General features: G+C 35.4%; 1 protein-coding gene across 1 annotated transcript in view; it reads left to right on the forward strand.

Annotated features, from left to right (window-relative positions):
• Positions 1 to 18,895, forward strand: part of LOC149805350 (DNA (cytosine-5)-methyltransferase 3B-like) — a 189,504-nt gene that overhangs the window by 36,469 nt on the left and 134,140 nt on the right. The window contains exons 4-7 of the mRNA XM_089949549.1: positions 7,257 to 7,418; positions 9,587 to 9,688; positions 10,864 to 11,002; positions 15,866 to 15,988. Coding sequence (XP_089805675.1) covers positions 7,257 to 7,418; positions 9,587 to 9,688; positions 10,864 to 11,002; positions 15,866 to 15,988 — 526 coding nt within the window. The remainder of the gene's footprint in view (positions 1 to 7,256; positions 7,419 to 9,586; positions 9,689 to 10,863; positions 11,003 to 15,865; positions 15,989 to 18,895) is intronic.

Genomic DNA, 18,895 nt, shown 5'->3' on the forward strand with positions numbered 1-18,895 from the left:
CGCTGTTTATGCTCTGGTCAAAATCTGCTATTTAAAGTAACTTGTAAATTTCGAGTATGAGAAATGGCAGCTACGGTTGGTCACGCGGCTTCAGTGACTTAACTGTGAACAAGTTCTATCAAGATTTTGAAGTACGTAAAAAATTATTTGGTGAAAAATAATTACACAGCTATAACGATCGGGCTTTACTCTTAAATTTTTCCATACATAATAGATGTATACCAAAAATGTAAAATGGTTAAAATTGCTGTTGTAACGTACACTACACTGCTTAACAGTTAAAGGCAGGCCTATGTGTATGAAGTCGAATAGGTAACAGGTGTTCTGTTTTTAGCGTTCTGCTCTGGGTATCTTAGCTACATGTATATTGGAGTGCTAAAAAGCCATACACCCATTTTTTGATATAAAAAATTAATGAAAAATTTCCTTGAAATTTTCTGTTTAGAACAGGCACTCGGTTCCATTCTGATAGCAGTGTACTGCATGTATATTGGAATAGAGTTCTAAAATATGCTTGGTTCATTTGAAATCGAGGCTACCGTGCCTGTCTATAACCACCATATTGGATTGCGCAGTCAGTTGTCATTATCACTGTATCTCATTTTCTTAACTCATTCAGACCCAGCACTGTTATCAGTATCTCTGCTGCTTTGCCCCAGAAGCACTAAGCTGTCTAGTTGCTTGTGCCCCAGAGTTTTTACCAGTTTGAAAAATTTTGAAAACACCTTGCACATGCATTCACTCTTAATTTCTCTTCTTATATTCAATAAAAAATTTTCACCAATTATTCCAAAAGAATTTTACACAGTGATGTATTTTTTTCTTCCTATTTGTCCAAGTCTTTCACAACTTATTTATACACTATTTATACACTATTTACAAAATTATGTGCAACGTTTATCCGCAAGAACTCTATCATCATCACTGTCAGCATCCTCATCTTCTGACGATTTAATCTCAGAAACTTCTATGTCCAAATCTAAATTACACGAAATATCCAAACTGCCAAACATATCTTTCCTCAGCTTGCTCAATATTTTCGAGATCAAACCTGTTGAACTCCTCATTTTTGCACTCATCCAAAATCACTCTTCCACCATCATTTACGATTTTCATGAACAGAACACGTGTAGTGAAACTGCTCTCAAACAGTAACCCTTGGCTTCTGAACAATTCAAATTTCCACAATTGAAAAAAAAATCATTTCTGATTGGTTTAATAGTTGTTTTCTTCTTGGAAAAAACCCATTTGTAACCAATCAGAGACGTCGTATCTAACACATTCATCATGACTGGAGACGGGATCAGCCATTGAATGTAGTAAACAAAATAACGACTATAGGTGGGATTGGCCATTGAATGCAGAAACCAGATCACGCCTACAGACGGGATCAGTGCCGAATGAGTTAATATTCAACTTTTAATTATATCAAAAGGACAATTGTGCCATCTTGTTTAAATTTGTGAAACCATCTAGCAAATAAGAAAACTTTATGTTTTGCAAATTGTGTAATATGATTTCACTATTGGGCATGGAGGTGCCCATGACATAAAACAGCATGAAAAGTTAATAAACATCAGCTTGCTGCTTCATGATCAACAACTCAGCCTGAGCTTACAACTTATATAAATACCAAAGAGAACCTTGATGTAATTCGATCGAAGTTCAGTTTACTAAATTTCTTTTAGAAATGAACTTGCCTGTTTCAGTTACTAGTGTTGCTGGAAATTTATTTTGCAAATGTTTTCCAGACCATAAAATTGCAAATGATTACTTGTGTAATAGAATGAAAACAGTTCAGTAAGAAAATCACACAGAATTCAGATTATCAATAAATGATGATACATTGGAATTGATAATGATTGGAAGAAAAAACAAGGTGTGGAAAAGGCTTCTATAAATGGCCTGTGTCTGAATGTGTGTTGTACACTTGCACCTTCTAAGTGGGCAGCCAAATGAAACAGGGTGCCTGTTCAGAAGGTGCACGAATGCAACACATGCATCTTTGACATTAAATAATTAGGTAAGGTACTGTCCTGCTTTACTGATTGCTATAAATGTTGTAAATAGTTACATATACATAATGTTTAAAAAAATCAGTATTGTTCCTGAAAATCAGTATTTTTGTCACAAGCAGTCAGTATTTTTGGCACTAGGCATTTGTCACTTACCGTTAGGACAAATATAAGCTTCATTTTAATGTCTTGCCACTTACAGAAATTATGTCCCCAGTACAAATGCAGAGGATTTATATTGAATTTAGCTGTACTTGACAAAGACTAGAAGAACTTGTGCAATGGACCTTAATCCATCATCTGTCATCTATCCATCAGCCATTTGCAATTGTTTATAACTACTCCATTTTTTCACGCAGGTTCAAGACCAGATTTTACCAGTACATATGGTAATCAACCAATCTTATGAATGCATGGTTTATCACTTGTACTGAGTTGAGAAAATTATGTTGTAAACAATAATTCAGAGTAAGAAAATAAAATGAATGAGTTTCTGACCTTTCTAGGAGCTGCATTTGTAATGCGCAGCATCACAAGCCAACAACATGACCCTTTAGTTCGTTCCACACAACATCACAAAGTTTATCCTATCTGTAACTGTAAATTGTCAGGTCAGGATCATTAAATGTAGCTAAAAGTACCTTAGTTATTTCCAATAAAGGATTTAAAACAAATTAGTTACTTTTCGTTACATTTAATGATGCTTATCTAAATTACAGATAGGATAAAATTCGCGATGATGTGTGGAACAAACTATAGTTGAATCCCATTCCAATATTGTTGCTGTCAGTCATGAACTTAATCCACACACAGTTAAGATCTTTGGTTCAGAGTTCACTTATAAAGTAAATAAATAAAGTGTTTCCATGCACTGCATAAAATGTTTGGTTTTATTGGCTTGGTGTGAGTGAAAGCCTTCATCTTCATCAAAGCTTGATCATATGACATGTCATCTATTGTAGATACAGGTAAAATCCAAACCAATCCAGTTCACCAGCAAATAAACATATGGTTATTAATTTGTTTTGAGCAAGAGTAAAAAAAAGCATCAGTGGTATGCAAAAACTAAACTCCATAGCAAAGAAATACCTCGATATTCAAGCATTTATTTCGTTAACTCAGAGAATATCAGTGATTGTTTTCAGGTCCCAGTGCAGTTAGATCTTTTGGCTTGCTCTTCTGGTTTGTAATTAGCTGTAACTCTGTCTTTTTTCAGTAAAAATAAATCCCTGTTTCTTGTGTGAGCTCATTGAGTCAGAACAATGGCAATGGTAAACCATGGTTAGTACTGCTTGAAAAATCCTTTGATTTGATGGGTTGACTTGAAAACTCCAGGAATTTGCAAAAAGTTGGTTTCATCCTTGCTCGTTAAAATCAGTCCATGTACCATGTATAGTCTCGCAAATACTTTTTCACACAATAAGATTGGAAGAGGACTTCATTATCTGCTTGCCTCTGCCTCACTCTCCATTGGTCTCCCAATGTTGCAGTGGACTTGGTTCCCCTGAGAAGGGTTAATATGCAGACTCTCAAATACTTGCTTTTGCAAAGTAGGACCTTACAAGGACCTGCTTTCCACTTGGATTCCTTTAGTATCAAAATTTCTTCTGACCTGGTCTTGGGAAGAATCTTCCACTCATATGAACAATCCAGAAATGTGCACAAGACCTTGCTGCATCAGGGTCACTGTGGACAATACATCAACTGTAACATACCTCAGTTGTCAAAGGGGCATCCATGCACTTAGGGTTTTTTGGGATTTAATTCACAATACTTAAGTTCCACTTAAATTTACACTTTGTAACTTTGAGAAATAAATTGTTTGCTGCATTGTACTTAAATTGTTGGTTTCACTTTCAAGAGTCGTATCACTCTGTAGGGTCCATTATAGGATACTGACTCGCATCTTTCAGGACAGATTATGTGCTTTGAGCTCAGAGACCAGTTTCTTGCTCTTTAATGAGGAGATGGAACCTTGCATGTTCTTTTGTTATCTAAAACTCTTTGTGAACCTTTGAGTGAAGCTTCCTTCAAGAACCTTACCCGTCTAACACTCTTCATTCTTTCTTGAGCATTGTTGAGAAGCAGTGAACTTCATGTATTGTCAGTGCAAAATGCTTGTTTACTGCTAAGTGGTTATTCTGATTTGGTTTATCTTTTTTGATAACCTCAGTTCCTCCTATTCCAGTTAAAATTGCCCATTTCAGTCATATTTTGGCAGTGGATTATCAAGATGGATGCTTTTGCCCAGTTAGTGCTTTACTTTTAAATCTAAATTAAATTTAAAAAAAGAATGGCTTGTAAGTGTTTTTTATCCTGGTAAGGTACCTTCAATATTTTGCCAGCCACCATCTCAAGGTGGATTGTTGTTTGAACTTTTAAAAGAGATTATCAGTTTCTCACTGAGAGAGATCTCAGATGAAAATCAGTCTGAGGAGGTCAGCGTTACTGCTGCATCTTGGACCATTTTTAATCATTCTTCTCTGGATGATGTCATGAAATTTGCCTTCTGGAGAGTTCATTCCGCTTTCTCATTGCTTTATCTTTGATCAGTGTTGCCCCATAGTGAGGGTACCTTTTTGACTCGTACCAGTAAGTTCTCAAGCCATCGTCCAGTCTGCAGTAGAAAATCCCACTGATGAGAGTGACAAGTTCACTTGACTCTTAGGCCATTAGTCTCCCTCTGTGCTTGCAAACTTAAGCAATTCAATAATATTGTATTATGGTGATTAAAATAAGTAGTGTTTTGGAGTGGGTGGGTTTAAAACTAATATTAGTTATATAACAGGATATTTGTCATCCTTTGCAAAGTACATTAAGCAGTTCAGGGGGGAAATCAGGACCAGGAAAGTATTGAGAGCCTGTCAAGTGTGAAACTTCATGGTCACGGTGGATGTCATCATTCTTCAACAGACAGTGGTCTTATGAAGGAAACTAAAAATGCTATTGTATGTTATGAAAATACTTTCGCAGTAAACTAGAAGATAAGCAACTCTTCCTGTTTCATTAATTGATATTAGACTGACTCGTATTAATTGTTATCACAACATACAACAGGCTCAGATAATTACATTCAAAACTGATTCTGAAGAGTATATATATTATTGTAAAAAAATGCACTTCTTTTGTTCTCAGCCCTGTGAAGAACATAAAATTTATGCTAATAACAAGATCTGCGAGTTTAGAAGTCCAACTATTGGTCAAAATTTGCACATTTACTTGTTTGAAATCAAGGTTCTGTCCCATGTACGAACATGTCTTCCAGATTGCTGCATTACTAAACTGTGTAACCTCTCTGATATAAAAGAGTGGATGACGTTTTTTTTAAAGAATACTTTAAATAGATTTCTTTTGCTGAAATAATAACCCATTTATTGTATATGCATAATTAATGATAGCCAGTGAAAACAGAATGTTCTGAAGAATTGCTGGAGAGGTATTCTCAGAACTATCTTCCTACATCATTGCAACATGAATAGCCTGTTTACACCTGGTACCCATTTCACAATTCGGGTACAGGATTGTCTACTTGTTTCATTTGTTTGATCTTCAAAAAATTTTATAACCTGCAAATTCATGGACAATTGTTATGAATGATAGGCTACTCACAGTATTTTTTGTTGAGACTCCAAATGTTGGCTGTTCAAACATTGAGTGGAGCACATACTCTGGGTTCGAAGTTTGTGAAAATGGGGCCAGATTGGGTGAGCTTTTTGATATGCTTTTCAGATGTTGAAGAATATTATGTTTTATGATAGTGTATATCCATCTATCTTTTGTAAGTTTGCTTCTGAACAATGACTCTAGTTTTCCAGTCAACAGTTTCCAGTACTTGGGGCAAGGGAAACCTATCAGTTTTAACATCAAATGGTCAAGTTTGCTCTGACTGAAAGAAAAAAAATGCATTCTGCACAATATTTTGAGTTCTCCACTATTTGCAGTTATCAAACACGGGATAGCTTATAGTTGGTCTAAGGGAGAATCATGATTGAAAAAGAATGGTTTCTGCATAACTTGAGTTCTCCACAATCTACAGTTTTATGGATGGCCTGCACTTGGGATAAGGAAGAAGCATATGGATTTGGGGTCAAAAGGTCAAACATCAAGGTGGTTTTTTCTGGAAGAATGAAAGTTGTTCCAGTTCATTGTTACTTGCGTCACATACCTGGATCAAACTTTTTGGATGACTTGCACTTGTAGCAAGGAAGACGCCTATTTATTTTTTTGTCAGAGGTCAATAACACTGTAACTGAAATAATAAAAATGGTTTCCACCCTTTTACTTAGTTCTACAAAACAGGTCTGGACCAGACTTTGTGGATGGCTGTTAGGAAGAAGACTATTGATTTTAGAGTGAAAAGGTCAAAGATCAAATTCACTGTGCTGGAAGAATAAAAATGGTTTCTGCACACACAAAAATTCAATTATCTAAATAGAGCATTCAACACGGTGTGGATATTTAATGATCTGAACATTGTATTCTTCTTCTGTCTTGGGAATAAAATTCAAAGTATTCCTTTACAGCAATGCATAATTCATCCATTGCTGTTGTTGTTTCACTGGGTCTATATCTACTGCATTATTTAAATAGTATGGTTGCTAAGTGACGTTACATATGATGAGGGTTATCTTGGAGTTTGAGTACCATGCAAGGCACATCATACATAAATGACAAACAAATATTTGAATACCAATTTATGATGTGAATATTTACCAAAAAGGTATTAAATTTTCATTTCAGCACTAATCAAAACAAATGGGAAAAAAAACTTCCAATATGGCTTTTCAGTCAGCAAAGTCAGCAATATTTTTGACAGAAGATCCCTTTCATTAAAAAGAAACACTGGTCAACTAAGAATTAGATTGACTGGAAATTTGCCTTAAGTTGGTGAGTGAATTTTCTGACCCAGTACCATGATACATGGTTATTTTGAAATGAACTGAATATGATGATCTTGACTTCATGAAAATAATTCCATGCTAACATATCTTTGTTTTCCAGCCCTTTGAATGAATACACAGTGCTTATCATTGTTAAAATAGACTTAAGGTGTCAGATTTGAAAAAAATTACAGATATGAAAAAACTCTGTGTTTAATACATTTAGATACTTGCAAGTATTGTAGACATTTTAAAAATTGTGTAATACGTTTAGTTTTCACATTTCAGTGTGCATTTTTTGATTGAGGGGTAGTGTTATGATAACAACCACTTTGTTCTTATGTAGTTTGTTTAATTTAAGCAGGTGCATACCAGTGGCAGCTTGGTCTGGGCAAAATTTGGCAGAGACTTTTGGTGGCCAGGAATGGTGATAGATGAATCACTTGTAGACATTAAGAGCCTGAAGAATCGCAAAGAAAATCAAGTGTGGATATTTTGGTTTGGCGACAGAAAAATATCCAAGGTAGGTTGAAAAGGAGTTTAAAAGTTTTTAAAATCATTCTGTCCTCTGAGACAGCCATGTACATGAAATACCTTTTATGTTGCAACCGTTAGGCAGATTGCATAATTATGTTCATTAATCTCTTCATCTAATTTTGTTTCTGCACAATGACTTAACCCATTACCTCATAGAGCATAGTGACGAAGTGCAGCGTGCTATAAATAGAACACATGTTACCTTGACGACTGCATACACATAGGCCTGCCTGTGAACCGTTAAGCAATGTAGTATATGTTATGTTTAACAGCAATTTTAACCATTTTACATTTTTGGTACACATCTGTTATATGTAGAAAAATTTAAGAGTAAAGTCCGATTGTTATAGCTGTGTAATTATTTTTCATGGAAGAATTTTTTATGTGCTTTAAAATCTTGAAAGAACTTGTTCACCATCATGTCGGTGAAGCCGCGTGACCAACCATAGCTGCCATTTCCCATACTCTAAATTTACATGTTTTTCGTCTGCGTCTACATCACTAAGTCATCTGAATTTGATAATTTATAAAAACTAATTGCTGCCTTCATCAATATCAGAGCCTTTACCTAAGTTATTGAATCTTTCATAGTTGTGATTCTAATCATGGAAACTTCGTACGTACTGAATGAAATCCGCGAAAGCCATTTTATGGAGTGGAGATTACGACCCAGTTACTTTAAATAACAGATATCGACCAGTGCATAAACAGTGACCACATGATCTGACGTAATTGTCATTCGCAGAAATGAATGTAGTATCTAATGGGGGGGGGGTCCTGAAGTTGGCGCTACGAAAACCAGCTTAAAATGGCTGATGTTTACAGCCGGTGTCAAAAGGCGCTTCCATGCAAATGGAGTAGAGGCGTCAAAAGGCGCTTTCATGCGAATGGAGTAGAGGCGTCCAAAGACACTTGCATGAGGTAAAGGGTTAAGTTCAGAACCATCAGCAGTTAACTTTGTGGATGCACTTAAGTCTGGGAAGATACCTATTAATTTCCCTTTTTTATAGGATTGAAAGCCAGATCACTATTAATGAAAGAAGAAAAATGGTTTCCACAAAATAACTCTAGTTTCTCACAATCCAGGTGCTAAATGTTTTGGATGAGTTGCACATGGGGTAAGGAAGAACTGTATGGATTTAGGGCTACAGAAGTTTAAAGTTATTCTCATGATTGGGGGGAAAAAATGGTTTCTTAACAGGAACTTCAGCTGTCCACTATTTATAACTATCAGACTTTGTGGATCAATTTTGGGTTCAAAAGGTCAGTGGTCAGAGTCACTGACTGAAGCAATAGAAGTAGTACCTGCTTAATAATATTGGATCTGCAACACAGACTTTGACAAAAAGTTGTAGATGGCTTAGGGTAAAGGAAGAGCATTGTAGATTTTGGAATCAAATAGTAAGCGGTCTGGACACTGACTGAAAGAAGAAAATTTAATTTTGGATCTTGTACCTTCTTAAAGTTTGTGAATGACTTTAAGTCAAGGTCACTGACCAAAAGAAGCAAAATTGTTGGTACCAAGCAAATTTCAAGTTTTCAACTGCATACTTTTGTCAAAGTTTGTTGTTGACTTGGAGAAGAAGAAGCCTATTGGCTTTATGGATTTTGACCTAAGGTCACTGAATTACAGTTATGTGCATTTATATTTGTATTTTCTCTAATTTCCTTTGGAATTCTGTTCAAAATTAGGGACCCCGGTTTTGGGATGGAAAGGTGGTTAGCTTAAATCGATCTTAATTTGGGAGTGTTGCCTTGTTTTCTCATGAAAAAGTTTATTAAGATTTAACGGGGCCATATTGTATGAAACTTTATGCATAAGGTGAAGCTTCTTTTGAGAACCTTACCATCAAGACCATTTTCTCCTTATTGTCCAAAAGACTGGCACATATTTTCAATAATTGGGATATGTGGCCTATTGGCTGACTTTCCTCGCAGTAAGAAAAGTCTAAGGAGAAAAACCATGACATAAATGTTTATACTTGTCAAATAAACTGGCCTCTAATATAAACCACACTACAAGAAGAAAGATGTTGGAGGCAGATAATTAAAAGCTTTAATTAGATTAATCTCTCGCTTCCCCAATTTTCCAAAAATGGGCAGGCTCAAATGATCATTGATACTAACTCAGGCTGTCATGAATTTATTTTACAGGTCAAAACCAACAGTGTTGAACCACTGACTTTGAATTTCCATGCAAGAATCAAGCAGAAAACTTCATCACTCTTTCAGAAAGCGGTCACTGAGACCTTGCAGGTAAGTTCAGGATTTGAATGTCAGTGGTAAGTAGTCACAATTTTGACCTGTATTATCTCAAGGAATGGTAAAATGAGGCAGCTGAACTAGGCTGATCTAGCTGGGTAATGATTCCACAACCCTTGCATTAGTCCAGTGCTCTACTATATGAGCTTCTCACATACACTGACTCCCATTATTAATGGGTTTGATTTTAGTGAAGCATCATTAACCCTTTACCTTATGCAAGTGCCTTCTGATGCCTCTACTACATTCGCATACAAGTACCTTTGGACACCTTTACCTGATTTGCATACAAGCACTTTTGGATGCCTCTACCTGATTCGCATACAAGTGCCTTTTGACGCCTGCTGTTAACATCAGCCATTTTAAGCGTGTTTTCGTTGTGCCACCTTCGGGTCACATGGTTGCTGTTTACGCTCTGGTCAAAATCTGCTGTTTAAAGTAACTGGGTCATATTCTCCACTCTCTAAAATGGAGGTCACGGATTTCGTTCAGTGCTTAACAGAGTTTTCATGATTAGAATCACTATGAAATCTTCAATAACTCAGGTAAAGGCTCTTATATTGATGTAAGCAGCAATTAGTTTTCATAAATTATCAAATTCAGATGACTTAGTAATGTAGACGCAAAGAACTTGTAAATTTTGAGTATGAGAAATGACAGATACGGTTGGTCACATGGCTTCACTGACTTGATGGTGAATGAGTTCTCTTAAGATTATAAAGGACGTAAAAAATTCTTGCGTGAAAAATAATAACACAGCTATAATGATCGGACTTTACTCTTAAATTTTTCCATACATAATAAATGTGTACCAAAAATGTAAAATGGTTAAAAATGTTTGTTAAACATAAGATACACTGCATTGCTTAACAGTTAACAGGTAGGCATATGTGTATGGAGTCGAATAGGTAACAAGTGTTCTATTTATAGCGCACTGCACTGGGTAACTTTGCTACATGTGTATCAAAGGGCTAAAAAGCCATATACTCTATGAGGTAAAGGGTTAATTGATATTTACATCCCTTTTCTTACAAATTAGTGGTTAATTTCAATATAGCCCAATTATTTGAAGGAATAAAAGGAAGTATTTCCTACATATTATTATATGGACACTTCAAAATTAATGTCAAATTAGGCTCCAGTGTTTATATTTTTTTTAATTGTTTCAGGTGTGTGCAGAGAGAAATGGGGTTGATGAGAAGATCCTGAAGCATGATGGTGACCTCCTGGCATGGGCTGACCAAACAATAAGCCAAATGACAGGAAATGCTATGGAACTGCTACAGAAAATAGTGTATCCACATCTAGGTAGGACTTGATTGTAAGCAGTCATTATTATGATACTATGTACAGGGTAAGAACAATTTGATTTTCAGTAGAATAAGACATCCTAATGCTACAACTGTAATGACTGAAAATCTTGGAACATTATGAAAGTTGGGATACCCATAATTACTTTTGTGAAAAAGAAAAGAAATGGATTTTTTTTGTGTACTATGACTTTTTTTTATACCTGAGAACTTTCTTTGTCCAACTTGTCCATTGGCGTATATTCTGTCGATTGTAACATTGGAATCAAACTGTTAAGGAACTACTCCCATTACTCAATAATTGTATTATTGTAATAAAGTCGATATAAATTGTTCAAGAAATCAATACAGATTTTTAATTTTCATTTGACATTTTCTGGTGTTTATTTCAAATATGTATAATTTACTTGGGCATTTGCAAGAATTAATATCACCAAAATCTTGTAAGGGCTATTCCATTTAAACATAACCACTAGCCCACAGACGGCAAAATAAAAAACTTCTATGCATGGTCATCAATAAACAATAATCACTTCTGTGCCATATCAAAAGAAAAAATGCTTCTATTGGTGGTGCCTATTTTATTTTAACCCTTTACCTCATGCAAGCGTCTTTGGATACCTCTTCTCCATTCTCATCGAAACGCCTTTTGACGCCTGCTGTAAACATCAGCCATTTTAAGCGGGTTTTTGAAGCGCCACCTTTGGGGGAAAACCCCTATTAGATACTACATTCATTTCTGCAAATGACCATTACGTCAGGTCACATGGTCACTGTTTATGCACTGGTCGAAATCTGCTATTTAAAGCAACTGGGTCGTATTCTCCACTTTCCAAAATGGAGGTTGCGGATTTCGTTTTGTACTTACAAAGTTTTCATGATTAGAATCACAACTACAAAAGCCTCAATAACTTAGGTAAAGGCACTGATATTGATGTAGGCAGCAATTAGTTTTTATAAATTATCAAATTCGGATGACTTAGTTATGTAGATGCAGACAAAAGCTTATAAATTTCGAGTATGAGAAATGGCAGTTACCATTGATCACGGCGCTTCACTGACTTGACAGTGAACAAGTTCTCTCAAAATTTTAAAGCACATAAAAAATTCTTCCATGAAAAATAATTACACAGCTATAATGATTGGACTTTACTCTTAAATTTTTCCACACATAATAGATGTGTACCAAAAATGTAAAATGGTTAAAGTTGCTGTTTAACATACACTGCATTGCTTATCAGTTAACAGGCAGGCCTATGTGTATGGAGTTGAATAGGCAACAGGTGTTCTGTTTATAGTGCACTGCATTGGGTAACTTTGCTACATGTGCACTGAAGGCCTAAAGAGCCATACACTCTATGAGGTAAAGGGTTAATAATGTTTCTGTCATGCCACCGAAGTGTTTGTTTTCTCTTCTGTCCCCCCTTCTTTTAACAAAAAATAACATCATTACAGATTACTCATCGTAATTCGTGGAATTTCAGGGAAAAGAAAAACTAAATTGGCAATTTCTGATGAATTGTAATGGAAACATGAAAACAATCGGAACATGGATCTCTGGAAGTTTTCGGATGTAGCCATATATGGTATGGATGCTGCAAACGAATATTTAGAACATTACTAAAAATGGCGACAGAAAGACAATACAACATGTGGTCCGTTGAAGATGTGGAGATATGGCTGACTTTGGTCAGCCTGGAGTCAGCTGTGGCTAATTTTAGAGGTGAGAACTTGACCACAGACAGATACAAGTTTGAGACATTCTTCAGCCTCAGAATTAAGTTTGAAAATCGTACATTTGAAACTCTGCAAACTTAAGAAAAGTTGCCTTCTCTTAGCTTCCATTTGATTGGTTAGAACTATTTTTATAACAAGCATGTGCTTCTGAAAAGAAAAGAAAAACCATGACCTTGAAATAAACCAGATTACGCACTTTCTCATGCGACTTCACGTGACCTTTTAAGCTAAACTGCGCGTAGCTTAGTAAATTTTGTACCGATGTTTAGCTCAGGCATTCAACTTTGTATGCATACAAAAGCTTTGATGTACTATTATATATTTATATAAATGCCAGGCCATTTTCCCACGCTATAGCTCGACATGGCCATGATCGCACCCACTTAATATGCAAGTGCAACAAACAGAATGGAATGCTGTCTTCTCATTGGTTGAATGAAAATGAGGTATTGAACCTAGGGATAAACTGATTTTAAGATGACTATAACGGGGACAGTATTCCATTTTTTGCATTGCACTAGTGTATTAAATGGGTGCGATCATGGTCATGGCGAGCGATAGTGTGAGAAAATGGTCTGGCATTCCGTAAATTTATAAACACTACGTAAAAGTTTTAGTAGGCGTATGAAGTTGAATGCCTGAGCTAAACATCGGTACCAAATTTATTACACTACGTGCAGTTTAGTTTAAAATATCAGCGTTGATTCTTCAATAGGTAGCGTGAGAAGGCAGAAAAGTGTCCTCCCTTGTAGTATTTTATACTGCATGTATAACTGATAATTAAAATGTAAGCAACTATGTGCACCCCTGTGACTCTTCGTTGAGTGTATGCGATTCGGTCATACCAATCGTAACTACTTGACTATCTCCGTATCAACTAGGAAAAATTGGCGAAGTGATCCGAATGGTTGCATTACATGCCTTACGGAAGTTAGGCTTGCATACATTTTTCACTCACGGATTTATTAATATTTACGGCTGTGTGCCTATTTGATCTGTTGATTGGTACTGTCTACCAACTCCCAATATTTTTTTGTTTAGTCACTTTATTACAAGCCTCGACTTGTACATATTTAACATTTCTGTCCATTAGTACAGAATGAAAATACTTCATGTGGATATAAATGAAATCTTGCTGTTTCTGTATATGCAGTATTCTTTGCCCAATCTTTCAGATTGACCAGGGATAAAATGGGAGGGTATAAAATTAACTGGCTCATGACCCTAGGTGTTGCTCTGCCCAAACTTGTCTGTTGAGTTACTTTATTAAAAACCTCGACTTGTCACCATGGAAATGGGTTGAATGTAAAGTATGGTAATGTTTTTGTTTTGTAATGTTTGTTTGAACATATAAATATGTAAAAACTTCAAATAGGTTGGCAGAGTGTCCAATGATACTCTGTAAAAGGTGTGATATGAGACGTGTCATCTTTACATAGGACAATTAAAGCTGCTTGTTGACAGTCTGATGGGGAACATTTTCCATGTTTACTGAAAATAAAAGTAATTCAGGCATCTTGTGGTTTTAATAATTCTTTAATCCCTTCATATAAAATACATATTACCTTGTCTAACTTGAAAATAATTTTTGAAACTTACATGTATGGCTCTGCTATCAAATTTCATATATAATTTCTGGGAACTATTATTTAGGTGCTTATAAACAGATTGATCTTAAACCATGTAAATATTGGGGTTTTAATCCAAATAAACTGTAAAGACAATGTTTCATCCTTAAACCTAAAAACCACAAAGACCCGGTTGATCAAAAATTAAAAAAACAACTCATTTTATTATTACTATTCACAAAATGTTTTATATTTATCATATTATCTTTAATTATAAATATTAATTAGATCCATTACATTTTATTTCTGACTATTAAGTTTAATACTTCTAATCAAATTAACAGTAATAAAAATTAATCAGTATATAATTCACTTCTATAAAAATAATGTGTATACATGGTCATGAACTTCCAAAATTTGATTCTATGCATGGGCATGGATGTCCAAAATTCACTTCTGGTGGGATGGAAAAAATCACTTCTATGGGTGGTCACCCATTTTTTATTGTGGCTTGCCCCCCAGGGGTATGTTTAAATGGAATAGCCCTAAGAAAGAAAAAATAACTTTATCCTTTATTTTGTTCATTATTCTTGCTTTATGCAGTGTTACGTTAGAATAGATACCAGTCACAACTGGTCACTAATCATAATTTCTGCCTTGAAAATGTAAACACCTGACTCCTTAAAATGTGATGCTGATACAGCAATGAAAAATTTTGGAATATGGCATTTTGGTTCATTGCTCACTGTCAGGTAAGTATTGTATAATTCAAATTAGTCTTCCCCATGAAAAAAATCCTGCTTTTTTTTGGATCACTGTGAAACTTGGTATACAGTGTGATCATAATCTAAAGACGTACATGCCAACATCACTCTGCTCCAGGATTTTTGTTCCAGTTATTGATCTTTCTGACTTAGAGATGGATGTGGTATATGACAAAATATTGTGAATGCAACTAGTCTTACAATTTCATTTGATCATCTTGAAACTTTGTACCTAATGTAGTCATGATCTTATATGTGCATGTTGATAAATCACTGTGCTCATGCGGTCTTTGGTAGAACTGTTGCCCTTCATGTTCTACAGCTGAATGTAGTGTAAAATGGAATCTTGTGATTACATTTTTATTTGAATCGCTGGGAAACATGGTACATATTATAGTCATCTAAATATGCACATAATGAGAAAGTAATCTTTGTGCTCTCTTGATTTCTGTAAGAGTTATTGCCCCTTTTATACTGAATGCTTGGTTGCCATTTATGACAGAACTTTGTGAATACAAGCACACTTTCTGTTTTCAGTTAATTGCTGTGAAACGTGGTGTATATTTATGGACATCATCAAAAGACATTTTTTTGACCAGTCATTACATATGAACATTAGGAAGAGTTCTGCATTTTTTAAATTTTTTATTATTATAGACTCCTGTCCCTCTTGCAGGTAGAGGTGGGATATAGATAGGCTCAATCATGGGGTGGGGGCAGAAGATGTGGGAGAGGCATGTGAATAATTACATCAATGCACTGATTACTGTTCCTCTAATTGTTTCTTTGTAGATGGAGAGTCAGTACCAACTTTTGTGTTGAAGCGTCTTCAGCAACTACGAGCACATTCACTTTCCTCAGATGATGAGAGTGAAGATGAATCTATTGATTTGTCTGAAAAGAAAGAGGATCTGTGTTAGTTTGTTCTTTGTACACCTTAAGTCAGTAGCTTGTTATGTCTTAAGTTCATGGATCTTGAACAGAATGTTCCTGTGTTATTTAGTATCTTTTAGAATGTTCCTGTGTTATTTAATATCTTTTACAACCCCTGTGTTATTTAGTATCTTTTAGAATGTTCCTGTTTTATTTAGTATCTTTTAGAATGTTCCTGTGTTATTTAATATCTTTTACAACCCCTGTGTTATTTAGTATCTTTCAGAATGTTCCTGTTTTATTTAGTATCTTTTACATCCCCTGTTGGGTAATGTACATCACCATGACCCGTGTTTTTTTGTCTAGCCCCTTTTTATTGGGTAGCAAGGCATAGAAGGCACTGCCACAAAATAGCAGTTGTATCAGCAGTTTCTTAAAGTTTTAGTTCTTCATTTGTATATTATTCCTATACCCATGATAACATTGTTGTCATACTTGACACGAATCGTTATGAAGCTATGGTAATTCATTTTATGACTCATTTGCATGTCCTTTTTTCCTAGGGCTGAAGGTCTCTGGCATAGAAACTTCTACATTAAGCTTCTGTTTAAAGATTTTTCATTTGTGGATATTTTCTAAACTTGCATCAATTCTCATCAAACTTTTCCTGAATCATTATGAGGCTAAGGTAATTAATATTGTGACACTTTCCCTTTTACCCATGTCTGAAAGTCCCAGTCATAGAAACTTTGCATTATGATGTTCTTGTAAGATTTTTCATTTGCTGATATTTTCTAAACACCTGATAAATTTTCATCATACTTGGCATAAATCATTATGAAGCCAAGACAATGCATTCTGTGATAACACTCACTTGCCAAAAGGTTGAAAGAACTTATTAGTTTCTGAGAGAGTGGTTTAATGAAAATGAAAGCCTTTTAGGTCGGGGTTATTGTTGCATCTTTGGCCTTTATTAATCATTCCTCTTTGGATGATGTAATGAAAACCACTTCTGTTGATCTCACTCTTCTTTCTTGTCATCATACCTTAACTCATTCAGCCCCAATCCTGTCTGTACATGTGATCCGGTTTCTGCATTCAATGGCCGATCCCACCTGTCGTCGTGGTTTGTTTACTTTATTCAGTGGCCATCCCATCTCCAGTCATGGTGAATGTGTGTTAGATACGTCTCTGATTGGTTACAGATGTTTTTTTTTCCAAGAATCAGATCAGTATTAAACCAATCAGAAATGATTTTACTTTGTGCAAATTTGAATTCTTCAGAAACCAAGGGTTACTAATTGAGAGCAGTTTCACTACACGTGTTCTGTTCATAAAAAATCATAAATGATGGTGGACATAAGAGTGATTTTCAATGCGAGCAAATTTGAGTAGTTTCTTGAGTTTTATCTACAAAATATTGAGCAAGCAGAGGAAAGATTTAGATTTGGACATAGAAGTTTCTGAGATTGAATTGTCAGAAGATAGCGATGATGATAGAGTTCTTGTGGATAAATGTTGTACATAATTTTGTAAATAGTGTATAAAGAAGTTGTGAAAGACTTGGACAAATAGGAAGAAAAAAATACATCACTGTGTAGACAAATTCATTTGGAATAATTGGTGAAAATTTCATGGATTTTTATTGGATATAAGACGAAAAATTAAGGTAAGAGTGAATGCATGTGCACAATGTTTACAAAAATTTTCAAACAGGTAAAAACTCTGGGGCACAAGCAGCTAGACACAGCTTAGTGCTTCTGGGGCAAAGCAGCAGAGATACTGATAACAGTGCTGGGGCTGAATGAGTTAAATGAATATCACACGACAGTGAGGGTACTTATACTTTGGGCTCAGAATTATCATCCCAATAAGTTGTCAAGCCAGTCTCCAATCTGCAGTATAAATTACTACTAACAGAAATTTTACATGACAGTTTACCTTTGTGTACGAAATCTTTTAACTGTAATTGGGACGTATGTGAGGTGTCATTTTGACAACAATTCCCAGTGCATGAATTAAAAATTAATAAAAACTAACTGATCTGAGATGTAAACTTTATCACTACATGCAAATTGGGTGGACCTCTCCAGTGGCCTATTGGTTAGAGTGTCCGCTAACAGCTGCCTTAGTTGGCGCTCAGCATTAAGAGGTAGTGTTAGGACTGGTCGGCCTGATGTCAGGATAATGTGGCTGGGTGGGACATCATGCTACATATCTGCGGCATGATGTCCCAGTGCTAGACATCACTATAAGCTGTCACACTGCAGACATCATAGTGAAGTGACTGAAAAATTGTTAAAGCTATGTTAAAAATCGAAATCTCACACACACACACACACACACACACACACACACACACACACACACTCAAATTGGGTGGAATTTTTTGAGGCAGAATATTAAAACAAGTGATACGTGGAAATACACTTAGGCCTAGAAAAAATGCTTTAGCTTGCCAAATGAAAAAATATTTTGGTTTCTGTCTCCTTGGCAAGAGATGCATGGCACAGAATATTATTGGGGAAAATGACTAGTATCAGTTTTGGGTATCATTTGAAGAATGATATGGTCAGGCCTTACTGGAATTAAAATGTTTTTGTTTTGATGAACCCATGTTAAATAAATAAATGAATAAATATATTTTGAATAGACAATTGACTTTTAAACTGATTTTATTCAATAGTTTTGTCTTTTAGTGGTAAACGCCTTAACCGACTTGAATTAAGCTTGAACCCAAGTTTTGGCTGAGTATGCAGGTATGACAAAGTATGACAACTCTTCTCTTTTGAATCAGGAAAAGGATCATGGATGCTTTGGACCTGTAATTTGTGATATTTCGTACAAATAATCAGAATTTCAATGTAGTTAGAGATGTTCTGCCTTTACTTTTGCAATGGTGTGTGTTCAAAGTACTGGAAGATAATGGTAGAGACTACATGCACTTCC

This window comes from Sinohyriopsis cumingii, chromosome 2 (assembly GCF_028554795.1).
Source record: "Sinohyriopsis cumingii isolate HCF-2022 chromosome 2, ASM2855479v2, whole genome shotgun sequence".
Taxonomy (NCBI): Eukaryota; Metazoa; Mollusca; class Bivalvia; order Unionida; family Unionidae; genus Sinohyriopsis; species Sinohyriopsis cumingii.